Here is a 21,112-nt window from a genome sequence, read left to right on the forward strand (position 1 = left end):
TTAAAACATATTTTCGACTAAAAAGTAATGAAATGATTCAGATTCAGGTTTCAGAAGGTTCATTTTAAAACATGTAAGAAGAATTGCAGTGTAGCAGAACTTTTAATATTCTGCATACCCTTTTTGATGATAAAACTTGCTATAATTTCAAAATCATTAATAAAAAACCTCTTATAAGCTCATTCAATTGATCATTTGAAGGCATCAGCAATACATTTTGAAATATTTTTTCCATCGGTTAGCGCCATCCGATTTTGACGGGTCTTTCACAGAACGGTAGTTGAATTGGCAAGGCTAAAACAAAGCTAACTTTTTCTGTGGGGATAACCGAATTACGATGGAAATCCTTCGGGTAAGTGGGAATAAGATTTTGAAAGTAGCGTTCTACTTTATAACATCCTCAACCTGTCATAAGAGATAGGCATTCAGAGTTTTGACCCCACAATGCGGCTCCAAAAAAAAAAAAAGTGTAACTTTTCCTCAGCACACTCTCTGTGGTTGAAGTCTTTTCAAAGAGGAAGCCATGGATTACTAATAGTTTAAGGCTTTGATCGTTACGCTCTATTGATCTCAGGTAGAAATATATCAACATAATCTTGTTTTATGAAAGTATAATGCAAATATTTTTCAGCATTTTTCATCTTTTGTGCATAGCTATATCGTACGAAATACTGTTTTCCTAATTGAATATACCACCTTCCCTATGTTAAAATAAAACGAACGGTGTTCTGATGCATTCAATGGTTATATACATTAGATCTATATATACAAAACTCCAAATCCATACTTTATAAAGTGTACAACAACTATTCACTGTTAAAAGTTATAATATGTAAAATATTCTGTACAATATTATATATGTAGTTAAGATTTAATTTATTTAGATGAAACGTTGGTATGAATAAATTAGTTCTAATACTTTAACAAGAATCTATCTACATTTTTTTTATTTCTCTATAATATTATTATATCTAATACGACATATTTGCAGTACCTAAACGACGCGATAAACTTTTGAAGATTTGTTCTTCTTAAATTAACAAAGCCAAATATACGCCCCCATCTAAGTTATAAGATTTTGAACAGGGCTACTTCCACTAGCGTGTCAAGCGCAAGTAAAACGCGACAGTCGCAGTCTATTTTTTTTTGCAAGGTTGGTTCAAATGTGTATGAAATTTTTCCTTCTAAATCAGTCTTTTCTAAAAGTGTTTTGGACAAACAATATCTGTCTATCTGTCTAATACAATTCTGTCTTATAAGCTTTGCCAATGATAATTTAGCTGCTCACTTTTGGTTTATGTTGTCCCAGCGTATCCTAAACAAATATGAGCACTATAGTGTGACTTTTTAAGATGAGTATCATATTCTAGTTTTCCAGGCATGTTATTATATTATACACGTGCAGTCGCATTGCGTGTGTATTAATCAATATTTAAAAGTTTCACATGACAGCAATTGATATAATGCTATTAACTCTGCTTTTTTGTTGTAAACCAAAATGATAGGGAAAATGTAACTTGGATGGGGTGTATTACAAATTGCATGGCTATTTGGCATCAGAACACCCTATATAAACGTGATATCGTTAAACCGACATCACACTGTATAATATTAAAGGCATCGAATATTATGGTTAACACTATTCTATACTCATGGTCAATTGGATGCAATTGTTATAGCCAAAAAGAATGTAGGTTTAAGAAAAAACGTATTTGATAAAATCTAAGTTTGTATTCCCATATAAAATACTACAAGTAGAGTATAGTTGTATCTCTATCTTACTTCTAGTATGTCGACAAATACCTACCTCCATGACCTTACCTACCTTTTTCTGACTTTAATTTTCAGATTCAATGTCACCTGATGTCACACAAATGTTAATAAAAAAATTAAAAACTCTAAAATCATTTATATCAGGTAGTTTAGGTTATACGCACTTTTGAAACGTCAAGTCAATGTTTGTAGAGTGACTTTACCACCAGTTCAGAAGGCAGATATTAATAAAATTTGCTGTCTTGTAAAACATTTAAAAACGTCGCATTTTTAACTAATTGGCTACCATATTTTCTAGTTTCATAATAATTTCAATTTTTTTTGGTTTATAGTTATTCTATAAAATCATAGTATAGTCTAGGTATCCATATAGGATGTAGATATTACAAACTTAGCTATTAACAAGCGTCTTTCGATAATTTTCCCACAACTTTTTGACTACTGTTTCGAAGATAATATAAAACTTCCAACATTAAAGATAAGTATTATGTCTCGAGAGATTCCATCATCAGATATTTAAGACGGGCAGTCATTGCACGCTGCGACATTTTCACGCGCAGTAAACGCCTCAGAACTGCAACTGTCAAATACGCATAAAATGTCGCAATGAGCTATTGACGTCTAATTTAAAATCGCAATAAGTACATGAGTTTCTTACATGAGTTTACTTTTTTTCTCTCTAGATAGGGTCTGAATTTACTCCAAAATGAGTGTACGATATAAGTCATGCCCGAAATAGCAAAAACTTTGAATGTAGGGCCACAGATTACTTGTCCTGTAACTGGCAGCAAAGAACACTTTGTAAGTTTGCTTTGTTGCGTTGTACCAACATCATAACAAAGTTAGTTAAACGTACAAATAAATGGGTCAGCAATTTTGAGTATAAGATTTGTATGAAAAATAATTTAGGTGGCTGATTATCTTTATAAACAACCATCCTTGTGTTGATTTAAAGCATTCAAAAAGACAGTATAATGCTACAAGTCAATAATCAAAGTTATTTCTATTCCATAAGCAGGGCTTATTTTTTAAATTTTTATTTCAACCGATAGCATAAATAATAATTATACTGAAAATATTCACAACATAATTCATTTAGGGCCATCTAGAGCGATTTCATATTTATCTCGTATATATTAAGTCAACTTAGCACATTAAAACTTGCTTAAACATGATCAGGTAACAAAATTCTTCCAAACACTTTATAGAGTTTAAAATCACATATCCAACTTGCAACAATACGCTCCCAGAACTTAACTGGGATCTGCGCATCTGCTTATTCTAGACCCATATTTTGACAGGCTATTACTGTCTAAATGTTACCGTCACATAACACACAATCAAGTAACAAAATTGCTTGGTTTCCGCGTCACGTAGCATTTACTCTTACATATCACTAGTTTCCCGGATTACACGAGACTACGTTCACGTATCACTAGTTTGACAGATGTCACGATCGCGTATCAATAGTTCCACGGGTAACATTAACTGGCTTTTTTGATATTCACTATTACGATCGCTAGGCGTGTCTGGGACACAATGCACGGAAGTCATCTTTCATGGTCCAAGTTGTAGCGCAAGGCACATGGGTTGTGGCCCTGCAGGAACGCGTGGCACACGATAGGGCTGCGCCCGGAAGACCGCAGGCCCCGCAGTGGGCGGACCGGGCTCCGCAGACAGCACTTACGAGCCCCCAAACTCGAGAGCCTGCTGCTAGGAGCCCTGGCGCCCACACTCCGCATGCCTCGTGAAACCAAACCTCTGCTCCACCCGAAGACGATGCGAATCGTTGTTTTGATGCTTCGTCGAGTGCTCTGCAAGTTAAAACGATACTAAATACGATAAAGGTATATATAGTTTTAGGATTTCATAATTTAAAGGTAACAATTTCATCATCATATTACCGGCGCACTACACGACACGAGTCTCTCAAACAATGAGAAGGTAAAGCTAGCCTTCAATAGCGACTTTTATACAGAGGACTTTGCCACATTTAAATTTTTTAATTACCACCAGTTTTTCCCAGAATAAATATTATCCATGTCGATCTCCAGGTTAGTTTAGTTCTCCTAACCTAGCTATATGGTTGTCGAATTTCATAAAGATCGGTTGTCGGAACTTGGTCTGTCGGAACTGTTGAACAGTTGGCAGAAAAGGCAACAAACAAACGGACGTACTTTGACATTTATAATATCAGTATTGATTTACGTAAGTTCTAAAAAACTTACCTAAACTCCTCACAACTTGTATCGAGCTGGTACGGTCCGAACAGATCGCCAAGACCAGCGTAGTGCGGGCCCTTTTCACAAAAGGCGCATAGCCACGACGCGTCCGGCGTTGACGCGTCATATCTAAGCCCCAGCGTGCTCGCGTGAAGGCCGCGTGCGCGCAGACCGTTCCGCCACTCGTCGCCCGTTCGCCTCTCCTCGTCGGTCGCTCCGGCGGTCGCGTTCACGACCGATACTGATACGGGTGAATCGCGTGGTCCCACGATCTGGAAATATCAGTATGATAGTTTTAGTATCAGGTTGTTTATCATAATTAATAAAAGCCACCCGCGCCATTCGCACGGCTATAATATAAGAGAAAAAGACCAAAGTTACGTCCAGATTTCTTTATTTTTTTCTACTTACTAAAAAACATAAGTACCCTTAAACTATATATTATTATTAAACTAGAACTGGCAAAGCCTAATAACACTTTTTAAATAAAGTTTAATATATAATGTAATAGGTTTAATTGCATAAAAAAAAATTGTTTATTATATAATACATAAAATATCCGTAAAAAAATATATAACCGATGATAACATCATCACAAAAACTCATTAAAATCCGTTGACTGGTTTAGGAGGAGTTAGCGGATAAATAGACTGACGCGGAAAGGGACTATGTATATGTCTATGTGGGTTAGGGACGCATCTAAAAAAAAAAGGTTAGAATACACTTACATAATGTTTATAATCTATATAAGTATCAATATAATCAAAATGTTTGAATACACAATTCATCTTAGAAACCTTATAATTTGTCGGTGAGTGAGTAAACTAGTGTGATGCAAAAAAAAGCGTGACGTGACTATTTCGCGCCTTCTTCTTAGTTGCCTTAGTTTTGTGATGACCTGATTTCAAGTTGAGTTCGTTTATACAACGTTGTCAAAACTGTAAAACGTAACGTTCAGTAAACTTGTCTTAGGGTTAGGTGCTTAAAACCTTTAACATTCAAAACGCGTACCTGTATATACGGCCCTCTCGATCGACTCGAACTTGCATTGCTTCCGGAATCATACGCATCCTTCACTGGCGCTTGGGGGGTAACTGTGTCCTTCTTCTTCTTTTCAACCACCTTTTTCCTGGCAGCCTTTCGTCTAGGGCCTTCATCTCCAGTGGACGATCTATTCGCACGTTTGGACGCCTTCCTTTCCCCTTTGGTAGGAGCGGATTTTCTCCGTTTCCTGGCTTTTGCGGTTTGCTTTTTTTCTGTTGTAGCTTTTTCTTCCTGATCGGGACCACCTGGGTTTTCTTCTTCGAGGCCAGCGAACATCTTCTCCAGCTGATTCTCCACTTCTACGAAGCTCGCTGCGGTCGGCTCAGCAGTTCTCGCTTCGCTCACTTCACTCGCCTCCGGCTCGGCGGGTTTCGCTTCAGATGGCGACGCGACAGGTACATTAGTTGATTCCGCGTTTGAGTTCCTCGCACTTCTCCTTCGAGGTGCCGCCGCGGTCGCTGGGGGTTCTGGCTCATCATTTTTGGGTGGAGATTTTTGTGGAGGGGGATTTAGTGGGGGGGATTTCTTAGGGGAGTTTTGAATAAGTGAATTTTGTTCCTCGGGTTGGGGAGGCGGGCTTAAGGGTTTAAGGGGGACTGGGGATTTGGGTTCCGGTTCGGGGCTTGCTAGAACACTTTTTAGTTTATCAACTGTGACTGGTAATTCCGGTTCCGGCGCGGGGATAGTGTCTATTGTCGAGTCTATGTGTTCTGTGGTGGTGCTGGCGATCATCGCTGCGATATCATCTATGGTTTCTGCGGATCCGGAGCGAGTTTTTCTCCGCACGTGCGGTTCTGACTGTGGTGGGGAGAGCGGCTGTTCCGGTCCGTTTTGTGTGGCGTACATGGTGTCACCGTTTTCTAGGGGCGGTTGGGTCGAGTGTGGTGAGACTCGGGTGACGGGCTTGAAGGCCTCTACTGGTGGGTTAAGGGGTGGGGGGACTGGAACGCGTATAGTGCGCTCCGGTTTTCTTTTTCGTTTGGAACCGGGTGGGGCCCCACAAGAGTCTGCCGAATCCTGGAATAGAATTATTTGGATTTAAAATACAAAAATATTTAAAATTGTCAACTGAGTATTATCACGTCGTATCACTCCTTCACATCTGGGCTGATGGCAAATAAACTTTGGAAGACCTTCCTGGCGCAGCGGTGAGAACTTTGGAGATCCCAGGTTCGATTCCCGCCAGCGGCATCTTGGACATTTATAATTTCAGGACTTTCTCTGGCCTGGTCGTAGGCTTCGGCCGCGGCTACTTACCACCCACCATACTGACAAAGACGTGCCGCAAAGCGATTTAGCGTTCCGATACGATCGCGTATAAATAGATAACGGGTATAACGGGGCTCTACATGATGAGCTGATGAGCTGTGCCTGGGTACAGGCCTCATGGTGATTTCAGTGCGTACCATACTGACCTCGTTGGAGGAAGGCGGCGAGGGGGTGGGCGCGGCCCGGGAGTGCACTATCACAGAGTGCGGCGAGGAGGGGGCGGGCGCGGCCGACAGTCGCTCCAGTAGGGCGTCGACTCTCGCGTGCGCCGGACGTGCGTGCGGCGCCGCGCGTGCTATGAGGCTATTGATGGTCGGCGCGTCCCGCACTGACAACGCCGGAGCTCCCGGCGTTGGGTGCATGGGGGCCGGTGAGCCGTTCGTGCCCCGCGGCCCCCCTACCGTGAGGTCGACGCCGCCGCGGGCGTACCCCATCAAATCCTCCGGACGCATCAGCTTATCTGTTGAGATATAAGTTATTAAATCTTGCTGGGAAAGTACTACCGCCATAATTATTTCTACCGCTAAGCATTGTTGCCATGCTGTTTTCCGGTCTGAAGGGCGTGGTTGCAATTTTTTTTTTTTTTTTTAATTACAGTCACATGAGGCTTAACAATTACGCCTCAGATTCATGGACACAGGGCGGAAGTTTGCAGGATGTGTTCCTTACACGCAGTGGCGTATACTGCGTTTATTACCATAGTATGCATACAGCATCTACTATATTATTTTTAAGTTAATATTATTTTTATATATTATATGTATTATGTATTTTATGGGTATATAACTGTAACTGTTTTTTATCTTCGCCATTGGTTGCCTGGAATAAGGCTGCCAAATTGTATATATAATGTGTTGTTATACTTTTCTTTTTGTTCTATGTATTTTTTGTAGTGTGCAATAAAGTATATTCATACATTCATTGACACTGAAAAACATTAATTTTCAACACACAAACATTTTCCAGTAGTGGTTATCGAACTTACGGCCATGGACTCAAAAGGTAGGGTCGCTGCCCACTGCACCAACTGGCAAAACTAAATGAAAACTTGCTGGCAGTAACGTGCACAGGGTTTAATACCTGAGTAGGCATAAAGCAGGGAGATGGTATAAGATGGAAGAATCGTCCTCTTATAAGAGTTTTACATCAAAAGAAAAAAAAATAGAACCATAACTACTGCTCAAAAATAGCCCAATGAAAACATAGCCTCGGTGGGAGTGGCTTATGAAGTGTGCGTGCGTTTAGTTCGCCAGTCACAATGCTGACGGATTAACTGCCGGCCAATCACGGCTGGTCCTGCAGACACAGTAGAACCAACCATCTATTTCAATTCAATTCATGGTGCGTATAGACTGTTTGGACAATTTTTTAGAGTGGGCTATGTTTTTTTCCGTTCGCTGGATATATATTTTTTTATGGTAGACAGTGCTTTTGTGCATGTCTGAAGTGCATGCGACTGCTTGTTAGAAAAGTTTAAATTGAATTTACCTCTGCCGGGGCCCAAATGTGGATAGAGTTCCGTTGGAGTCAGAGCAGCGCCGCCTTTGACGTCCCCCGGGGATGGAGTGTGCCTGGAACTTAATTCATATGAACACGTATATTTCTGATCGATTAAAAGCTTGGGAATGAATTGAAAACTTCATAGCCCAACATTAACTAGACTGTGAGATTGTATAACAAAAAACACCTGGCTAAGTTTGTTGTGGGCTCTTGTTAGACCAGGGCGCGTTTGGAACACTCCTAGCTTTAGTTTTAAGGTAACGAATGCAGTTATTACCATCACTAACATTAGTGTAACATGTTAAATGTATGAAAGCTTCATAAGTGCCTGTAATAAGGTCTACATGAATAAAACAATTTTGAATTTGAATTTCACATTTCTCAAGTATCACTAAATCAGTTAAAGACTAGACCGGACAAAAATCAAAAAGACAAAAAGCACAAGAAATGATATAGACGTATCAGCGAAAGCTGCTTAGTATATTGTACCACTTGTAGCAGAATTACGAAATAATATTGAAGGTAAGGTGATAAGGTGGTAAGGTGATATCGAACCAACAGATACTAAACAGTTGGGAGCCCTATTTGGAATTCATGATTTTTAAAGGTAAAAATCTACGCAAATATATAATATGTAAATAAAAACCGAAATAATACTTCAGAGGCTTCAGAGAAAATGATTTACTATCTCTGAAAATTATCTGTGAAACCGATACGCTAATAGTTTTTAAGTAAATCATTGCAATAGTTTTTAATGAAACGAATTAGATACAGCCCTAACAGCACATGCAAAAGAAAAATCAAGTGACCCCTGTCACTTTATTAGGTAAGCGTCGCGTAGCGTGGGTACTATGCACGTGTCGGTCTTTTAGCTTCAATAGGGTTGTCATAAGTGAACACTTGTAATGTTTTCAATTAATTATGAAAAATAAATATGCTTCATTTGATTTAATATTGTTACAGGGTGATTCCTTATGAAATATACTTATGCAGCCTTCAACAGTATTTCGTAATGTCGTAACACGTTGTATGAAGAAAATTTTGTTAAGCTCATACTACACGGACAATGCTACACGGACAACCGTTTGTGGTTGTAGGTCGGTTTAAACCGTAACTAATCTGTATTTTAAGTGACTATAGGAGGATATATATATAAATGAAATATGAAAAATTATAATTATATACAATGCCTTCCAGGCTGAACGGCACGTAAAGTAGGATTGCTGTTTTTCATATGGCTTTCTCCACAAATACCATTATTTCAAACAAACTTTTTCTCTTTATAATATAAGTGTACAAGTTTCTCAGTTTCATAAGAGATGAGACTAAGTCATAGTTATCAATTAATTACCGACCCACTTGATGCAGGTTTCCTCGCGATGTTTTCCATCACCGTAAAACCAAGTGATATTTAATAATTAAAAACGCCCTGGCAAGAGTGCAATCAGCAAGGCACTGTTCTTGTATTTATGCATGAGGAACTATTTAGTCACCGCACATGGATAAAGCATCTTGGTAGCGCTTTTCCTATACAATTATCAATGTTACAGACAAAACTTTTACCTCATTTTGTCGAAAGAAAGTGGCTACAGATATCGCAATAAAACATTATTGTAACAAGTAGGGTTTCTAGGCGTCCGGATAAACCCGGACATAGTCACGTTTTTTGATTGCGTGTCCGGCCTGAATAAACGGTGTCCGGCTTGTGCTAGGCTTATTACATTTCACAAACGAACGAGCGCCGAGCGTGGACGCGCCCAGGTGACTGGTAATAATAAAAATAAACTTTACTTTACAAACAATTTTTTGTAGTATTGAGACACAAAATCCTTAATAATGTAAGGTCCGGACAAACTGGCTGGTCTCTCCGTTTATTAAATTTGGTTATATGGCATCCCTAACTACCAGTAAGCTGACCAGCTTGCATTGCTGTCAAGGGCTAAATTGTATTAAAAAAAAAGCATTTTGTCCTCTGCCTGTGGAGAAAAATGTCCACCGTCCAAACTAGCCTTCTTGGAGATATACACACCTCATCAGATGCTTGTCCGGCGGGGTGGGCGTGTGCCGGTACAGCTCGGGAGGCGTGGCGGTGTGGCGGAACACGGAGTTGGCGCCGCCCTTCATCGCCTGCAACGTCAACAGACCCTACCGTAGCGCGACCGGCTTGTTACATATCGTCATATCTGGCATGCCGGCAGCTCGCAGGAAACATGCCGGATACTGCGAGCTACCAGCGCGTTTATCGAGATTCTACTTAAAGTTCGCCCGCTCAATTTGTTAAAATAAAAATAGAACAAGCTTTGTTAAGCGGTAACAAAGTAGCACTGGCCGAAAGGCGGCGTCGGCTACTCCAAAGACTCGGCACGCGGTGTACACCCACAATACAACTGATAGCAAACTTCTTGATTTCATTACTAATACTCAGTATTTTGAATTTCCGTCGTTTTATTAGTGTAATTAATGTAATAAAAATAAGAAAAAATGGTACATAATGTTATTTTTATACCGTTTCTTAGAAAGCTTGTGAGTGGACTGCATATTATTTGAGCGAACGAACGTTAGGTACTACCATCGTTTTTAAAATTAGAATTATTATAAAATGACAGTTAAAATATGGAACATTACATATGAATATTAAAATGTACTTCTTTAAACGTGTTTAGTAACATATATAACCTATTATCAGAAAACAACACAATGAACACTAACTTCGGGCTAACCTGTTAGGGAGAATGGTAGTCATACCCCTAATTGGGTTCTATGCGACATCGCACCGGAACTCTAAATCGCTCTTAGCCTTTACTGATTCCATGACTTTTTTTTGGCACGCCTTTGACGGCAGGGTGGTAACTAGCCACGGCCTCCTAGACCAGACCAGACCATAGAAAATTCATAAATCATAAATTTTCCCCTGCCGGGAATCTAACCCGGGACCTCCTACATTTTAGATTGTCAAATTTGTCTATCATAAAAACACTAAAACGTACTTATATAAAGTTATATATTTCATTACAATGATCTTATATCTGAAACATCACCCTATTCACAACGTGGGATTTGAATCTTGCGATTTATTTTCAAAGTTGATGAAATAAGTTAAAAAAAATTAATCAACTTAATACTGAATAGATTATTATGCTTGCTTTTGCCTTTCAAACTGACGCGACATCGCTCCTTTTTTTCTTGTTTTCCAGATTGAGGACATGCTCCTCTTAATTCAAAGAAGACGGAGTTTTAGTTTGTGTATGCAACACGCATTAGTTTATATCAAAATAAGAAAGCAGGCATGGGGCGTAAGTCGCATCAATTTGAGAGATTCTTAGTTTTATTAAAACTTAAACTGCTCCCCTGTGAACTTGCGGAATGTTCAGAAAGCAGGCATGGGGCGTAAGTAGCATCAATTTGAGAGATTCTTAGTTTTATTAAAGCTTAAACTGCTCCCCTGTAAACTTGCGGAATTTTCAAATCCCACATTTTCGATAGGGTGACCAAGAAGATGGCCCACTTTATGATAAAAGGAAAACTATCGACTATAAACAGAGCAACACTTCACAGGACATTGAAGGAACACCGTCCTGTGTCAATCAACTAGGGGTGTTAAGCCTCATGTGCCTATAGTTACACCGGTAACAGTGCCAATTAAGACAGGAACACAGCTATGCTGCTTGACGGTAGAAATAACTGGCGTTAGTACATCTCCGGTCTAAAGCACTATTACTAAAATACCTTAAAAAGTTTGCATAAAAATTACGCGGTTACAACCATAACCGAGTTAACATTTAAGGTCAAATGGGGTAATTTATTAATATGGCAACAGAAAAACTTTTTTTCTAAAAAATTGTCGCAAATAGGCGTAGTCGGTGGCCGCCCATTCCGCTATCCTCACCTGCAAGGGATCGAGCGCGGGAGGGGAGGGTGCGGGCACGTGGTACAGGTGCGGCGGCGGTGTGGGCGTGTGCCACGTAACGCCACGGTCTGACGCCATGTGCGCCTGCGGGGCGCGCGCCAATAAGTTGGCCATCTGTAACTGTGCAATACAACCATTATCTCATGCTTTTTATACGAGGCTTTCATTAAGATTGTGACATGATGATGATTGTTACCGGATTAGATTTCGATGTGCAAAGTTGCAATTTCTTTACGATCTCTCTGCAGCAGTGGTGAATGCTGTGATCTTATAAGTTGAGGGGAAGAAAAATAAACTTGTGAATTTATAATTTCTGCAGGGGAAAAATATTATGTCCATCGCTCATGATACGCTCCACCCAGTAATGGTTGGAAGCTCTGCACTCGAAATTGTAGAAGAGTTCATATCCTAGAACACACGATCAAGTTAGGTATGTCCAATTTCGAGGTTAACCACCGAATATAACTCGGATGGGCAGCGTTCGAGAAACTTCGTGACTTTTCGTCCAAAATCCCTCAGTACCTGAAGACCAGTCTTAAAACAGTGCGTGTTGCCAGTTACGACTTACGAATTTGAAACGTGGTCGCTTACTAATGGCCTCATGAGAAGGCTAAGAGTCACTCAGCGAGCGATGAAGAGAGCTATGCTAGGAGTCTCTACGTAATCAAGTCAGAAATGAGGAGATCCGTAGAAGAACTAGAGTTGCTGACTCGCTGGGCTAACTCAGCGAGTCGCAAAGCTGGCAATGGGCTGGGCACATAGCTCGAAGAACCGATGGTAGTTTGGGGGGCCTTACGATGCTGGTATAGCGACCCCGCAATAGTAAACGCAGCGTAGGTCGGCCCCGAAGAGGTGGACAGAGACATCAGTCGGGTCGCTGGGAGCCGCTGGAAAGCGGCAAGCGGCCCAGGACCGTGGATATTGGAGCAAAGGACCTAGCAGTCCAGCAGTGGACGACAATCAGCTGAATTGGTGATGCCAATGATCATCTGGTAGGAGCTCTTCGGCCGTGGCTAGTTACCAGCCTACCGGCAAAGCGTGCTGCCAAGCGATTTAGCGTTCCGGTACAATACTGTCAATGAAGCATATAGCTTATGACTTAAGCGGGACTTTACGCCTGATCAGCTACTCACACTGCACACACAATATACTCAGCAGGTCTTTATCAATACTTTTATAAGTTCAGCAGTAGTTTATAAATCTATTATTGGTCTAAAGGTTTTTCCCAACATGAGGGTATGCCCATAATCACCAAGCTTGGCAGACACTAGTAGTATTAGAGGATCCTGCTGCCCATTCTCTGTTATATTCCCTTAGTTACCTTGTACAACACAGCTGGAAGGAGGGGAGACAACAACTGCATTCACTATCCATTCAGTCAGTAATATAATCTATTCTGTGTTTTGAGTCCAAACTAGATATAGTTACTATGGGATAGCTGTACCAGCTCAACGGCAAGACAGAACTACTTAATTTACACAAGTGGCAAAATGTTAAGCTGTTTACATAATGTACTACAGTGAGTGATTAAGAACTTCACTTCGTAGTTCTTTTGTCAGTATAGAGACGTTGTGAGTTGATTCAAATCACACAAAACATTTTAGACATGAAGTGAATACCTTTTTTAGATTTCTATTTCATGCCGATTAAAATTGAGTACCTTCAAGACTAAAATGAATAGGCACATTCTAGGCAAGGCCTAACCTAACCTAACCTAACTTAGATGTTACTATAGAAAATGATCACATGCTTATAACATATAAAATAAACATTCTAGAATAATTATTTAAGTGTATATATATTTATTGTTTAAAAGACTTATTTCCCACAGAAATTGTAAATGGCCAAAGTTTTAATTGTTTAGCTGGCTACCATCTTACATATAAATATTACTTACCACCAGTAGTGACTGGTTGCTTGAACAAAACTTGTTCATTAATCTGTACTTTACAATTTAATGACTCACAGTTATTCCGTATTATTGTTATCTATTAATGATGCTGTTATGTACACATTCATTACATTCTAACATACACTACTTGTCATAATAAATTTGTAACATATAATATAAATAGATATCAAATATAAAAACAAGCCTTCCAAACTTGTGGTAGTCATTACAAACAGATATACTGGATAACTTTTTAAAAGTATGATTGAGTTTAAGCAAAAGGTGTCAAAAAAATACAACACAACTAAACTCAACATTATTTCTCATGTTATCTTAAGAGTTTGATAAATAAAATCTCTCATCATTCAAGGATTCAGAATTGTATCTCAGCACTTGACTGCAGTTTAAGGGCATTTTTGATGACTGGTCTGAAATGTTATTGCAGGGACAATGCAGCCTCTAGCTGTGATAACACGTTAATATAATCTTGAAAGATCTTTAAAATAAATCTCATAGGAAAGTTGAAAAATGTAAATACTGAATTAAATATATTACTTAAGCACTAGTTTTCTAGTTCAAGAAATCTCCTATCCCTATTTTAATATTATGATTTCAATTGAAATAATTACTGATATTATAATGTAGTAGTTAACAATTTTTTGTTGAAGTTCTTTATTGCAGTTACTGTAAAGAGCTTAGAGTATGCAATAAGTTTCTTTTGGTTCTTGATATCAGTTTTAGGGAGTATTGCTGAAATGTTAGGGAAGTTCTATTTAAAATAAACAATCAAAACATTTGTAATGATGGCAACATTAGCCCCCACCTGTGTCAGGCAAAGTTCTAGCAAAAGAGGTCAATCATGCAAACAGCTGATTGTTGTATTGCTACACACACATTAAAATAACTATTCAATGGACCCACGATCGAGGTGTGTAAGCGAAAACAGGTTTTCAGTGTTTTTACAACAAAAACAATTAAGCATTACTGTTGGCGAAATTACGAATTCACAACGAGAAATGAATATGAAATTAGTCAATTCCGTTGTTTAATTATGCGCATTCTAATTTCACTGTGCTAAACAAATAGCGATTTGAATGTGTGATGTTTAATGTTAGCTGGACGATTATCACCACCTGTAAAGGACTCCAGCCAGCACCTATTTGCGACTGCCTTCCATTTGGATTGTGCTGCGAGCCACCGGACATCGTGTGCGGTTCCCTCTCGGCACTGTTTACAAAACTTGTCCAATTCCGATCCGTTCACAAACAACCCTTCAGTCCACCATAATGTTGCCGGCAACTTTGAAGCCTTCTGTCGCGTAAGTGCGCTCCCAAACGACGTGTACAGATTCTCCTAAATCAGTTTCATGTGCGCATGTTGTAATTCCGAGCATCCATGTCACCTTGCGGACATACTGAACACAAAACGACGCATAAATTCAGTTAACGATGCGATAATACAAATGAAAACCACATTTATTACGAGCACGGTATGGTGTTCACGAATCCGAAGCTCACTTCGCGTGACATTTTGAACGCATTTTAGGTTTGAAAATAAACACTTTATTTGGACTCTAGGGCTGGATTATTTTTCGTAAATCGCTCATCACTTTAGTCTTTCAAGGAATACAATAAACGACACAAGTAACTTAACGAATATGGTAAATTTTATCAAACGATGCACAAGGATCACATCCAACAATGGTGGCCGATTGGTTTTTGAAAGCTTTTACAGCGCCATCTTTCGAAACAATTGTCAAACAACATTGTTGCCGGTAAAACAGTAAAACGGATATATGCTTTTCTTGTCTATGGTTATAAAAATCGGTAAAACACCAAGAGTAACATAAAAATAGATTCAAAGCTCGTAATATTATTCAAATAACTCGTATCTTCTTAATACGTAGGCTTGAATAAAAAGAAAAGTATCAAATAATATTAATGTAAATCATTAACAGTATTCAACAATTTACGGTTCCTTATGTTAATAGCAACACCAGTTGCTATAGCAACGGTTTGTTTTGCTTTTATTGTTTACGAATCACAAACTCAGTTACGGATACCGAACTTAAGTTTTTTTTCGTTCGCTGAATTTTGAACACTCATTCACATCTAATGTATATGAAGTTTATTTATTTGATAAACAATGAAGGAGAGTGAGGTTACAAAGTTCTTAGTATCATTCAGTGGTCACTTAGAGCACGTTCGATTCCCGGCTGGTGTATTCGACGATCAACTTTACTTACAGTACGAGGTTGTTTGGGGTGAAGACTGGAGTCCTATATCTGGTTTATGTTCTGGGGTCAGTCAGATGGCTCAGTCAGGCCGTGATCCAGAGAGGGTGACATTCAATATGCCGGTTGAAATGGTTTTTGGAAGCACTAATATATTCGGGTGTAAGGACCATTTCGTTAAGTATCTACGATTTACAACTTAAAGTTGGGTTTTTGTATATAACTAAGGATCAGTACCAACTGAGCGTCACAGTACGTTCGCAAGCTCGACCACTGCGCCAGAGAAGTAGACAAAAATCCGAAAATATATAGTGATATGACTACTAGAGTCATACCATTTATTCGGTATTGGACAGATTTTCGATTCGTCAGGATTCATTACTAGGCAGATTTACTATTCGGCAAAAAATTTACAGTCGTTTTTTACTCATAAAAAATGATGAATTCTTTGAGGATTGCTATAATTGATAAGCTGCAAAGCCGCGAAAGCTCGGTCGGTAGCCTCGTGCAGCTCCTCGTCCGTACAGGTTGTCGGACACGGGGGGCACCCAGTATTGTGCGCAATGGTCCGTCTCGGATCACGGATGGCCGCAGATGCATTCCGTAACGTGTTTCGAGATGACACCCCGCTTTGCTACTTTCATGTATTATTTTCAACTATGTGAACTGAAATAAAGATTTAAGATTTCAATTTTAATAAATAAATAAATATACTACGACAATACACACATCGCCATCTAGCCCTAAAGTAAGCGTAGCTTGTGTTATGAGTACTAAGATAGCTGATGAATATATTTTTATGAATATAATACACATAAATACTTACAATATACATATAAACACCCCGACACTGAATAACATTCATGTTCATCAAACATTTTCCAGTTGTGGGAATCGACCTTGGACTCAGAAAGCAGGGTCACTGCCCTCTGCGCCACTCGGCCGTCAAAAAATTTTGATATTTTAAATTATTTTACATCAACGATAAAAATGCTTGGGTGTAAATAATTGCTCTAAACAGGTTGCTTCTTTAATAGTTTAAATGACAATGTGAGATGATGATAAAAAAAACAACCGGCTAAGTTTGTTGTGGGCTTCTTCTTAGATCAGGGCGCGTTTGGAACCCTCGTAGCTTTATTTTAAGTTGACGAATTTAGTTATCGCCATCAACTCACTTTTATGTCATATTTTATATGTAATGTACGCATCAAAAAGAAATATTTGACTTCGACTTTAAAATCCCAAATTATTGAGTCTGAACTTAAAAGTGCAACCTACTGCAGTCGACTTCTATCTTAAAATGAAAAGTGTTGTGTGAAAAGTTAGCCTAGTGTTTAGGTTTACCGCTTTCTTTTTTGGGAGGACAGAGTTTAATCCCTGGCATTTTTCAGAGTTATGTGCGTCTTTATTTTATCCAATTAAATATCACTCGCTTTAACGAAAACATCGTGAGGAAACCTGCACACCTGAGAGTTCGCCTTATTGTTCTCAAAGCCGTGTCAAGTTAACCAATCTGCACTTAGCCAGCCTGGTGGACTACGGCGTATACTTTTCTTTTTCAAGTGAAGTCGAAGTCCTACCTATCTTCTACTATCTACTTCTACCATCGTTTTTTATTTTTATATACGTACTAGCTGACCCGCGCAACTTCGTCTGCATCAAATATAATTAAAATATTTTTAAGCATTTCTATACCCGTCGTAACGTCTAAACGATAGGTCCAATTTGAATAATTTAAAGAGGAATTTGCCGGTACATAATCAATTTTAAGTATAAAACTATTTATTTGGATAAAGATCTGATAGGAACGTCACCATCTTAAGATTGTACCCGTGTTTTGATTGACAAATTATAACAAAAAGCAGTTATTGTGCCTTTACAGTTAGACATTTAGCCTCCCGGACTTTTTTTTAAGCAATAAAGATTACTTTAAACATGTTCATCGATCCATACATACATACGTCCATCCATCCATACCTCCATACTCACAAACTTTCGCATTTATAATATAAGTAAGATGGTACGCATGCATTCGATTTTTGCCCCATATTGCCTTGCGACTCGCTGTTATCTTTGAAGATTTATGTTCTTTATCTCCGACAACATTTATCAGATCTTCATTAAAATTACACAACATATGCTTGATAGTATACACTTTCAAATAAAAAAATAATTATTTAAATCGGTTCAAATTTAACGGATCTATGAAGTAAAATTGATAAAAAATTTCATCTCATTTCCCGGGGGAAGCTTTCTGTTTATCGGGATAAAAGGTATCCTATATGTTGACCCGGAATATCATCTACCACTATACCAAACTTTAAATAAATCCGTTCAGTAGATTACACGTGATGCCCGGACAGACAAAAATTAAACAAAAATCTGTTTTGGACTCAGTATCGATTATAAAGCATCCCCCGGTCAAAATTTTCAAAATATATTAAATGTACAGAAATCTTCCAGTTACAGTTTTATTATAAGTATAGATTATTACTGTACTTTCTCTTATGCTTTTCCAGGGCCACAAATTGTAGTAACAGTGCGCGCGAAGAACGCTCTTACTGGTGAAAGCCTTCGAGGATATGCCTTATTTCTTCTTCCGCCTACAACTGGGTCCCATCAGCTTTCGGCGCAGTTAGTGCGGCCAAGGTCAGCCACGATGCTCGGCCAATGGATAGCTTGGTTGACTGGGCGATGCCCGGAGTTAGTCGATCCCAAAATGTTGGCGAGCGGAAAAGATAATTATTGTGAGTAATCTATAAACTACTAATAACTTTGACATCTGATTGGCGCAGTGGGCAACGACCCTGCTTTCTGAGTCCAAGGCCGTGGGTTCGATTCCCACAACTGGAAAATGTTTGTGTGATGAACATTCAATCACAACGTGCCACAGCGAAGCGTGGCAGGGTATAGCTAGTTATTCAGAAAAATATTCTTCACTCATCATAGTACCCATAACACAAGCTACGTTTACTTTGGGGCTAGATGGCGATGTGTTTATTGTCGTTGCATATTTATTTATTACTAGCGTACCCAGCCCGCTTCGCCGGGCTAGATTTTGCTTTACTTTATTTAAACAATAAACTTACATCATTAAATTTTTAATCATTCATTTAATTTAAAGTCTCATAATATATTAAATCATTTATTTCTCTCCGTATTAATTCTTATCTATTTTCTTCTCGAGCGGATGAAGATCAAACATCAACAATAGAATATCATCATAGTAAATAAAAGCTGTATTTGACAGTTTGACAGTTCAAAAATAGGAGTGCTCTGATCGTTACCAAACTTTACAGGATTACTCACCAGGTCACTCCGGAGATTCCCTGAAAGTTTCATTGGAATCGGTCCAGCCGTTTCGGAGCATATACGGAATCTACCCACACACTTTCTCTTTTATATATATAGATTAACTTGGTTTTACTAAATAGTTTAAGTTTTGTGACAGAGCTTATTCCTGCCGCTAAGCAGCATTGTTGCAGCGCTGTGTAATTGCACATGAGGCTTAACACGTATGCCTCAGGTTGTTTTTTTTTTTTTTTGAATTTATTGTTCAAAATAAATGTAACTAATATTTTCCAACATAATTATCCATCCCCTTAGAAACTATGCGTTTAACTGATGCACACAGAGCGGCCGGCACGTTGCAGAACATTTTCCTTGCATGGTTTTCCATTTATCATCAGATGGGCCATCTGATGATAAATGGACCTATCCGTGAAATATTAGTATAAAAAAAAAGAATGCGGAAAAGAGATTTTTTAGCTTTTCTGTCAGTTTTAGAGACACCATATTCTCGGTTAAAAACGGGATTCAGTTGCTACAAGGCCGAAACTACGGCCAAAACCCAGCGTAGTTCAAGAGATTTCGCGCTACGATCGGATAAGTTCGTCGCACTGAAATGCGAGCGACGAACTATCATTTCGCCGGATTTCCGCTAGTTATTATACTTTTTACGTTAGTTTTTATACTTTTGGTGTTTAAATATTATTTCAATTAAAGTAAACAAAGTAAAAAAGTTTAAATATTATTTTTATGTGATTATCAAAAAAAAAAAAAAAATTTATAATTGATGATAAATAATAATTTTTATAATTTTTATTAGTGTTTTTACTTGGAGGAATTATCAATTTTAAATATTAAAAATGCAACCGGCGACTCTCTGGCAATCTGGTAGGAGAGCCGTAGCTTAATTGGAGAAAGAGCTCAGGCCGCGATTGCCAGAGAGTCGCAGGTTCAAATCCTGTCGGTTCCGTAAATTTTAATATATATTTTAAATTTATAAAATTTATAAATGATAATGTTTACTTTATTTGGCCACGAAAAGATGACCGTTTATGGAAGTTTCCCGAAAAACAAGATTCGGTGGGACACTTATTTACTATTGTTAAACGTGCTGAATGCAATTCTCTGGATTCAGCTATAAACCGTTTAAAAGAAAACCGAAATAATATTTCAGAGGCTTTAGAGGAACACTATTTACTGTCTCTGAGACTTATCTGTCAAATCGAAACGCTAATAGTTTTTAAGTAAACCGTTGCCATAGTTTTTACTGAAATAAATCATATGCTAAAGTAAAAGAAATTGACTCCTGCAACTTTATTAGGTACGCGTCGCGTAGTGTAGTTACTTTGCAAGTGTCTGTCTTTTATCTTCAATAGGGTTGACATAAGTAAACACTTCGAACGTTTTGAATTAGTTTGTATGTAAAAATAAATATGCTTGTTTTGATTTAATATTTTTACAGGATGATTCCTTATGAAATATACTTATGCACCCTTCAACAGTATTTCGTTACACGTTGTATAATAAAGATACTAGGCTATAATAAATATTTAACTTCCTACCTCGAGGTTTCAACTTTCGTAGCACATACTTGGACTTATGTTTATCTTGATTTTCAGTGCTAAAGACCGAGTCATACGGAAGTGTCTCACTAAAGATAACGATGGTGTCAAAGGACCTTCGGAAACTTGGTTACGACAATCAGCCATCTGTTTGGAAGAGCCATTAAAGTTATTTTAAATAAGATCACAGATTGTTAACATTACAGTTGTTTTGTTTAATGCCCAGACCTTCATTACATTGTTAATAAGAACAGAAGCAGATTAATTTGTCTTTTAATAACCTACCTTGAAAGTTTGAAAACTTCGTTTGAGCGAATTTTCGCCTTTATTTCTAAAAAGATCATTTTCTGTATGATGGTTTTCTTCGAAGAGCACAGCAAGCACTAAGACACGTACGTAAAAGATCGAGACAATTTAAGATCG

At 38.5% G+C, this 21,112-nt stretch overlaps 2 protein-coding genes across 6 annotated transcripts; one reads left to right on the plus strand and one right to left on the minus strand.

Moving 5' to 3' along the window:
• Nucleotides 1-1,247: 1,247 nt before the first annotated feature.
• LOC120629215 (mediator of DNA damage checkpoint protein 1-like) lies at nucleotides 1,248-15,309 on the minus strand. 4 transcript variants are annotated; one of them, XM_039898081.1, is made up of 8 exons: nucleotides 14,740-15,309; nucleotides 11,695-11,829; nucleotides 9,838-9,935; nucleotides 7,797-7,885; nucleotides 6,455-6,768; nucleotides 5,007-6,056; nucleotides 4,002-4,267; nucleotides 1,248-3,587 (listed from the first exon to the last, which is right to left on the minus strand). In XM_039898081.1, exons 1-8 carry the CDS (start codon nucleotides 14,809-14,811, stop codon nucleotides 3,293-3,295), a joined length of 2,319 nt encoding a protein of 772 aa, XP_039754015.1. In that variant the 5' UTR covers nucleotides 14,812-15,309; the 3' UTR covers nucleotides 1,248-3,292. The 4 variants fall into 4 exon arrangements, with proteins under 4 accessions (XP_039754015.1, XP_039754013.1, XP_039754014.1 ...); XM_039898079.1 differs by having other exon boundaries at nucleotides 9,838-9,953; XM_039898080.1 differs by having other exon boundaries at nucleotides 11,695-11,835.
• Nucleotides 15,310-15,672: 363 nt separating this feature from the next.
• On the plus strand, nucleotides 15,673-20,892 carry LOC120629526 (B9 domain-containing protein 1). 2 transcript variants are annotated; one of them, XM_039898477.1, is made up of 4 exons: nucleotides 15,750-15,766; nucleotides 15,854-16,001; nucleotides 18,359-18,586; nucleotides 20,747-20,892. In XM_039898477.1, the coding sequence occupies exons 1-4, from the start codon at nucleotides 15,752-15,754 to the stop codon at nucleotides 20,854-20,856; spliced, it is 501 nt and encodes a 166-aa protein (XP_039754411.1). In that variant the 5' UTR covers nucleotides 15,750-15,751; the 3' UTR covers nucleotides 20,857-20,892. The 2 variants fall into 2 exon arrangements, with proteins under 2 accessions (XP_039754410.1, XP_039754411.1); XM_039898476.1 differs by having other exon boundaries at nucleotides 15,673-16,001.
• Nucleotides 20,893-21,112: the final 220 nt, after the last annotated feature.

Source organism: Pararge aegeria, chromosome 14, assembly GCF_905163445.1.
Source record: "Pararge aegeria chromosome 14, ilParAegt1.1, whole genome shotgun sequence".
Taxonomy (NCBI): Eukaryota; Metazoa; Arthropoda; class Insecta; order Lepidoptera; family Nymphalidae; genus Pararge; species Pararge aegeria.